The sequence below is a fragment of the Geospiza fortis genome, unplaced genomic scaffold (genome assembly GCF_000277835.1).
Source record: "Geospiza fortis unplaced genomic scaffold, GeoFor_1.0 scaffold408, whole genome shotgun sequence".
Taxonomy (NCBI): domain Eukaryota; kingdom Metazoa; phylum Chordata; class Aves; order Passeriformes; family Thraupidae; genus Geospiza; species Geospiza fortis.
In genome coordinates, this window is record NW_005054330.1 from 4,604,247 (window position 1) to 4,612,855 (window position 8,609).

The following is an 8,609-nucleotide window of genomic DNA, read 5'->3' on the forward strand; positions in this document are numbered from 1 at the left end:
GCCGCGCACGCCGCGCACACCCAGGACTCCCCGGGGCGGGGGCACCGCCAGCGGCCAGGGCTCCGTCAAGTACGACAGCACGGACCAGGGCTCCCCTGCCTCCACCCCCTCCACCACGCGGCCGCTCAACTCGGTGGAGCCGGGCACGGTGCAGCCCATCCCGGAGGCGCACAGCCTGTACGTGACCCTGATCCTCTCCGACTCCGTGCTCAACATCTTCAAGGACAGGAACTTCGACAGCTGCTGCATCTGCGCCTGCAACATGAACATCAAGGGCGCTGATGTGGGGCTGTACATCCCCGACTCCTCCAACGAGGATCAGTACCGCTGCACCTGCGGCTTCAGCGCCATCATGAACCGCAAGCTCGGCTACAACTCTGGGCTCTTCATCGAGGACGAGCTGGATATTTTCGGCAAGACCTCGGACATTGGCCAGGCTGCAGAAAGGCGACTGATGATCTGCCAGAGCAACCTGATCTCGCAGATGGGAGAGGGAGCCAGGAGGAGCCAGGAGCCTCCCATGAGCCTCCTGCTGCTGCTGCAGAACCAGCACACGCAGCCCTTCACCTCGCTGAGCTGCCTGGATTACATGGCCTCCAACAACCGCCAGACGCTGCCCTGCGTCAACTTGAGCTACGACCGGCTGCAGGCTGACAGCAACGACTCCTGGGTGGAATGTTTCAATGCCCTGGAGCAGGGCAGGCAGTACGTGGACAACCCCACAGGGGGCAAGGTGGACGAAGCCCTTGTCCGAAGTGCCACTGTCCATTCCTGGCCTCACAGCAATGGTACATGCACAGCTGAGCCTTTTGTCTCTGAATGTGTTGTGACCTCTGTAAATTTGTTTAGTTGTGACCCACATCATCTTTATGTGGGAAATGACAGGACTAAAAATATGCTAGAGATAAAGTAGATTTCTGAAAGCTTGTAAATTACACCTAAAATACCAATAATCTAGTTGTCCTCAGACTTTGTGGCCTAAATTGGGAATGAGTCTGTGGAAGTTCACAAATCTGAAGCAGATTCAGGTATTTGGGGGGGAGGCAAAATTCGGGGCCCTTTTTGATTTTGGAGAAGGGTATAAGCAGTCAGCAGAAAAGAATTGCTCTGAGTTAGGGCGGAAAAAGGGGAAAAAGTACCAAGGGGTGGGGACATTATAATGAAATATTACTTGTTTGTATACTGAAGATATATAGCTCTGACATCTTGTGACCTGAGCTGGACACCAGTGGTACTGAAATGTATGTGTAAAGGCCTGTGGTGACAGCAACGTTTTTGAAAATGCCAAGAAATGGCAATTGAGTACTATCCACCTAATTAGAAGTGTCCAGATTCCATGGGCAGTATGCAGAGCAATTCAAGGAACAATCCACAAAAGCTGTTGCTGTGTCTGAGGGATTGCTGTCCCTCCCTGAAGTGATTGCTGCTCCTTGTCCCTTGCAGTGCTGGACATCAGCATGCTGTCCTCCCAGGACGTGGTGCGCATGCTGCTCTCCCTGCAGCCCTTTCTCCAGGATGCCATCCAGAAGAAGCGGACAGGAAGGACCTGGGAGAACATCCAGCACGTGCAGGGACCACTCACCTGGCAGCAATTCCATAAGATGGCAGGACGAGGGACCTATGGTACTTACACTGGGCTCTGTGCCAAGTTAGAGTGCAGTTTCCTAGAAATGAGCACTTTGTCCTGGAAATTAAAGAAAGGGGCTGTTCATACAGCTTGGGGTCATGGGCTGGGGGACTCTTCACAGAGGTTTCAAGTGCCTCAAAAGGCCTTTGTGACACCCTGGTGAAGGTTTTACCCCTCCAGGTGATGCACATTTAACAGGGAGCAGAAACTGTGGGTGAGGCTCAGCTCCCCACCTGAAGGGGGGCTGGCTCAGACCAAAGCAGGGTTAGACCAGGGTTAGGTTAGACCAAAGCAACCTGGTGTAGACAAAATGGGAGCAGAGGGAGCTGCTGAAATCAGCCACATCATAATGGGAACAGACTCTGTGTGAGCTCTGCAAATCCCAAAAAACTGGGAATGCTTTCTCCATGCAGGTTCCTGTAGCCTTAATGAGAAGTATTCAGTATCTCCTGGCTGTAAGTGGCACTTCTGTAAAATGCAAAATAACAAACCAGACTTTGTGTGTGTAGGTTTGCAGAATAACGACTGACATTTCAATCTGTGTATTTCTTGCTTGCAGTTTATTTCAGGCTTAACCAGTGCAGTCTGGTTTAATGTTTTTCCTACCAGCTCCACCACACTTTGCTTTCTGTTGGTATTTGATATATTGCTCCTTTCCTTGGGGCTGGGACAACTGGGGGTAACTCCAGTTCCTGTCTAAAGCTGTTGTGCCCCATCAACAGCACTTCTAATAATTTTCCCAGCATTTGTAATTTGAAGAGTTAGGATTTGCCAATTGTTACCAGACAATAGCACCAAAATTTCCATGGAGTGCAGAGCAGAACCTTTGATGGAAAGTCAGTGAATTTTACTAGATGCTGACTTTTTAATAAAGTTGAATTATATTCTGCAGGCACTACTGGGTATATTTTAGCTTGACGTTTTCAGCAATATTTCTTCTACTGAGGCAGTATCTGGGAGACACCCTGTTACACTGGGTAATAATCCTCTCTATGGGGACAGCAGTGCTTGGAGCACATCCTATGGAGAAGGGCAGGAGGCAATTTTTAGAATTATAAGTTGTGTAGTATTATCTGCCTGGGAATGAATTTCTCTAAGCCTCAGTAATTTTGCACAACCAGGTGGAGGTGGATGAAGAGCTGTAAGGACAGATTTTGTGTGTTCCTGTTATTACTTGTGACTGAACAGGAACTCCATGGCTGTGGTTGTAGGTATGACAAAGGAAAACCAGGAGATGAAGCTTTGGGAAGGGCAGTACATGAGCTCGGAGTACACTGGGAGATGTTTTATTGCAGCTTTCTAGGAAAGTTTAAGTGGTGCTTGGATCAGCTCCCTCTACTTCAGCCAACAACTTTGATTATATGACATTCCTTAAGTATGATATAAATCTTCCCTCTCCTTTATTAAATATCTTTTCCAAGAAGAAAGGCTGGGAGCACATGGTTTATCAGGCATGTCACACCCTTGATAACCATTTCCGCTCCATGATAAACATGTAGGACACTCAGAACAGCAAGGGATGAGTGATTTCCAGTATTCCTGTAAAAGAACCCACTTCCTGGGCCATCAGAGACCCACTGTTATTAAACCAGATATTTTAACATTTTTTCTTTTTTTGTTTTTTCTCCTGTGAAGGCTCTGAGGAATCTCCTGAGCCTCTCCCGATCCCGACGCTGCTGGTGGGCTATGACAAGGACTTCCTGACAATCTCTCCCTTCTCCCTGCCCTTCTGGGAGAGGCTCCTGCTGGATCCCTACGGGGGCCATCGGGATGTCGCCTACATCGTGGTGTGTCCGGAAAATGAGGCCTTGCTCGACGGAGCCAAAACTTTCTTCAGGGACTTGAGTGCTGTATACGAGGTTGGAAAGAGGGACCACATTGAATTATTGCTTCTTAAGTGTCGTTGCTGTTTCAGTGCATGTCCACTGGGAGAAATCTATGGCGTTTAAAGTAACAACTATTAGAATAAGGGATTTTTTTTCATTTTGAGGGCTTTCTGCACTTTCAGAGTCCACAAATGCTGTCTGAGTGACACTGGGATTCTCTGGGCATTTTGGAGTGTTTGTTGCTGTCTGCTCTTCCCAGTGCACACTCATTTCACAGAGGAGGCAGCAGTGGCATTAACAGAGCTGCAGCTTCCCAGTGACGGCCTGATGGCCCAACCAAGCCTAAAGAGCAAGGAGCGTGCTAAAGAAGCTGTTGGTTTCTCACAGTTGCTAGGCTGGGGATAAAAGCATTTATTTCTTTATGTACTCCCCAATATGTCAGATTCCTCAGTTTTGCTGTGAGTGCATTTCAAGCCAACAGATAAATGTAACCTTTTTTTTTAGATATTTATTAAGAAGCCTCTAGCTGTGTGCTGAGAATGAGGCACTTAAGCCACAAGCCAGTCTCTGTAACGTCCTGGGGTGGCTGGCATCTCCTTACAGGCATTTGTGCTTCTCTCCCCTGGCAGATGTGCAGACTTGGGCAGCACAAACCCATCTGCAAAGTGCTGCGGGACGGGATCATGCGGGTGGGCAAGAGCGTGGCGCAGAAGCTGACGGACGAGCTGGTGAGCGAGTGGTTCAGCCAGCCCTGGGGCTCCGAGGACTGTGACAATCATTCCAGGCTCAAGCTCTACGCGCAGGTCTGCCGCCATCACCTCGGTGAGTGACACCCCACGGCTCTGGGCACTGCGAGGGGCATCTGCAAACCCACTGGGGGTTTACTAAAGGTGCAGATTATGGTCTGTTTAAAAATTTAAAAGATATTACAAGGCTTTGTATTTGTATTTACACAGTTTGGCCAGAGAGCAGAAGATGTCAGTACCAGCTTAAAGTCACAAAGCCCTGCAAAGTCAGTCCTGGTTTTAAAGACAATTGATCCATATCAGTTTGAACTGACACACTGAGAAATGGATTCCAAAGCAAACATTGGTCATGGAGATTCAATTCTCTCAGCATTTGTGTACACTTAGAATGTAAAAGTGCAGGGAAAGTCATCCGATTTGCAGGCTGATGCAGGTCCCTTTGATCTGACTGTCATTAATCCCTCTTTCCATGCCATTCCAGCACCTTACTTGGCCACTCTGCAGCTGGACAGCAGCCTTCTGCTGCCCCCCAAGTACCAAACGCCGGCTCCGAGCCAGCCGCAGGCAGCTCCCGGGAGCTCGGGGCCCGCTCCCTCCAGCTCCTCCTCGTGTCTCTCGGCCGCCGCTGGGGCCCCTGCCACGGGCAGCTCCTTCAGCTCCACGCCCAGCGCGGGCACCACGAGCCTTCCGGCGGGGAGCGCGTCCTCCTCAGGCTCCTCGGTGCCACAGCTGTCAGCATCCTCTGCCACGCCCGGCGCCAGCCAGATGGGCGCCTCCTCCACGCCGGGCTTCAGCGGCAATGCCGGCTCGGGGCAGAGCAGCAGCGCCGCGGGAGGCTCAGCCGAGCGCTCGCAGGGCAGTGCGGGCCCCGGGGCAGACACCGAGCCGGGCCCCAACCTGCCACAGCAGCAGCAAGAGGGACAGGAAGGGTAAGCGCTCACATGGCTCAGAGTGCTGCTCACTAATCCCCTGTCCTGTGCTCACACAGCCTCTAAGCCTTAGGGAAACCCTTCAAAGGAGAGGCCTCTCTGACAGGTGCAGCACAGCTGAGCAGGTGGGAGCAGAGCAGGACCTGTGCCTGTGTGAAGCACTCAATGACAAAGGGGAGCTGGAAAAAACACCCCTCCCCTTTGCCATCACAAGAATCCTAGCCTGATTGAGCTGCATGGATGTGGAGCTGCCTTAGGACCCCTCCACCTGCCCTGTCCTTGCAGTACCAGGAGCACATAGGGTGTGCTTCACCTGTGGCTTGGCACTTGCATGTACCCCATGGAGTTGAGTGCCTCTTGCTCCAGCACACGTGCAACATTAACAGATGCAAAATGCAAGCCATGGATTTATTTTTTTCCTAATATTTTTGCATTGCAGGTGTTGTTTTGCAAGCAGGCACACTGTAAGGTCAGGAGGCACAATTGTAGTCCTGTTACTTTAAAATACATTTGGGCAGCACAACTTTTTTAAAGACTTCATTATGAATAGCTGTCCCATCACATAAAAATTAAGAAAAGGTTTTTTAGCACTGTATGTAAGTAACTTCCTGAGGCAGCATGTTTTTCATTACTCTTATAATAATGCACATTGCTGATGGTCCTGGTGTGTATTACAGAGAGGGAAATGCCCACATCCTGCTGTGGCTGGGCTTGTCCTTGAGACATCTGTTCCCTGATCTGTGCAAAACACCCTTTGAGCAGCTGCAGGGGCTTCTGACAGAGGCTGAGCTGCTTTGATCACTTACAGATGTTGAGCCTCACTCTCCTGGCTGAGGCCAGGGAGGAGCATTTTACCAAGTAAGAAATTCTCAATTGCTTGTTCTGTTGCCAGTGGAGCCTTCCCTGGACCTGAGCACGACCCCAAGCTCCATGAATTGCTTTGATACTTCTAAATTCCTACTCTTCCCCTTCCACCTCTCCCAAAAGCAAACCCTAAACTGCACCAAAACCCAGACATACAGCTAAAGAGTCAACTTTTCCATGTTCTTCAGGTATAATGTGGTCTGATTTAATTCAGTGAGATGCTGTTAGACTGTAGGGTACCTTTAATGCCTGATTAACCCCAGGTATTTTGGGTTAGGAGCTGCTGTGAGCACAACTCATCTCAATGCCTGTCCTCATGGGTTTTAGTTTTGCTTCTGGATGTTAGAATTGCTCGTGCTTTCCTTCCCTCTGGCTCAGCCTGGCCCCAGACACAAGCAGTACTGACCTGTGGCTCTGCCCCCAGCACGTCGGAGCGGGAGCGGATCGGGATCCCCACGGAGCCGGACGCTGCGGACAGCAACGCCTACCCCCCCGCCGTGGTCATCTACATGGTGGACCCCTTCACCTACACTGCCGACGAGGAGTCTGCCTCCACCAACTTCTGGCTCCTGAGCCTCATGAGATGCTACACAGAAATGTTGGACAACTTGCCTGAGAATATGAGGAATTCTTTCATTCTCCAGGTAATTCTGCCTTCCTTTGTATCTTCACACTGAGTTTCTGTGTCACAGCACACTTGTGATATGGACACTGTGCTGAAAGAGAGAAATGAGAGATAATGCATGAAATGTAGGTGGCATTTACAAATTATTTTGTTGACAGTGCAAGGCTGTATATTAAAACAACCCCTTGTGCTTGTTTTGATGAGGAAATTAATTAGAGCAGCCGCAGTATCCCTGCATTGACCCTGTCCTGTGGTCCCAGCAATCCTGTCTGCTCAATGCTTCCTGGAGAGGGATATCAGTTATTTAAGTTGTAACTCAAGTTGCCATTGCCAAAACCAACCAGTTGCTCCTTTGATTACTTTACATGTTGAGTTGTTTGCTGTTTATATTCCCTTGATTTATACTATTTAATCCAAAATAAGTACGTGAAACCAGACATTTAATGTATAATATAACTATTGTATTGTTATTATCTGCTTCTTAAAAATAATTTACCATGTAACTTGGCATATAAAAACAGTTACTTACTATGGAATTGCTGAAGAATTTAATTTGTGCAGCCAGAGGCAGCTCTTGGCCTCTTGCCCAGGCTGGTTGTGTTTTGCCAGGCCTCCTGTCACAGAGGCTGAGCCTCAATAAATGTGGGGGGAATGGGAGCCCAGAGGCCACAGGCAGGAACAGTGTGGGAAGGATTTCTGTGCACCTTATCCACGTCTGCTCACCTTGGTTTAAAGGTATTTCAAATTAGTTAAAAAAAAAAAAAAAAATGGAAGTTCTTGTGGTGTCTCAAGCTGGCCATGGAAAACTGTTGTTTTTGATAGTTTTGACCTCATTGTCCCCTGAAAGGATGGGGGAAACTGTCACCAAAATATTTTAGGCTTGGGAATGAAATGAAAATCATATTCACAGCTTCATATTGTTAGGCTGCAGGGAACTGATTGATCCAGACCTGGAGACACTAAAACCAAAGCAGCCACTGATACCACAGTGTCTGGCACACAAGAACTGTGTAATTTCTGCACTGCCATTGGAGCTGAGGCTGTAGCACACTGACCCTTTTCCTCAGTGCTGTTTGTTTCCACATTCACTGTTTGTTCCCCAAAATACATTTTGCCAGTTGAAGTCAAAACAGCAATTTTCTCTAAGTCAAGGGAAACGTGATCCTGTTCCAGCACTGTATCCTCACAGCTGTACCACAGCACACACAACATGCAGTTACTTCAAAATAAATCAAACCCAAATGTTTGCAGCTTTATTACTGTTCCTGTACAGAGGGGGAAAGCCCAGCTCCTGAAATCCTTGGGTAAAGCTGGCTTTTAAAAACACACAGGCACATTTAGTAAGCAGAATGTGCTGCCAAGGTTCTGAAGGTTCAAGCAAGAACCATAAAGTAGTTAAAGTTTTGTGACACTTAAGTTTTATTACTACTGAAAATATTTGTTGAAAGAATCTGTTTGAGTCTTGTAGTGTTGGCAACAATGTAAATGTTTTATATTGACAGCTTCTGCTCCAAAGATCTCACTGTAAAAGGAAAGACACTTTAACAGCCATAGGACTTGTACAATAAAAACAGTGAGGTTACAGGGATTTAATTCTAATTTTAAAATTGGTTTGTTCTGAAAACTGGGATTTTGTCATGCTTTGTTTCCTTCTGAAGGAGTGTTGTGCCATTTCTCCTTCCTGCTCTTGTTGTGTAGTTGGGTCTTAACCCCCAAACTCATCTCCCAGGCAGATCTCCCTGTAGCTCTGGTTCTTGCTGGTTGAAACCTTGTGGGCTGCTTCCCTTGGCTTTCTGAAACAAATGAAACTGAGCAGCAGCTGAGGCTGCTGAGCTTCCACTGGGAGCTAAGTTGAAAAGGGGAAATAACCAGAATCTTAATCTTACCCCTGTGTAAGGATGACACCACAGTGCCAATTCCCACAAGGACAGCAAATAATTCCTGACCATGAGCCACAGAGCCAAACCTGTTGAACACAACAGTCAGGGACTG

General features: G+C 48.3%; 1 protein-coding gene across 1 annotated transcript in view; it reads left to right on the plus strand.

The window, feature by feature from the left end:
• Positions 1-8,609, plus strand: part of MED13L (mediator complex subunit 13L) — a 167,170-nt gene that overhangs the window by 144,514 nt on the left and 14,047 nt on the right. Inside the window, exons 18-23 of the mRNA XM_031057473.1 lie at positions 1-788; positions 1,444-1,623; positions 3,263-3,486; positions 4,083-4,275; positions 4,681-5,128; positions 6,417-6,636. The exon at positions 1-788 is cut by the window's left edge and continues 75 nt beyond it. Of these exons, the coding sequence (XP_030913333.1) occupies positions 1-788; positions 1,444-1,623; positions 3,263-3,486; positions 4,083-4,275; positions 4,681-5,128; positions 6,417-6,636 (2,053 nt within the window). The remainder of the gene's footprint in view (positions 789-1,443; positions 1,624-3,262; positions 3,487-4,082; positions 4,276-4,680; positions 5,129-6,416; positions 6,637-8,609) is intronic.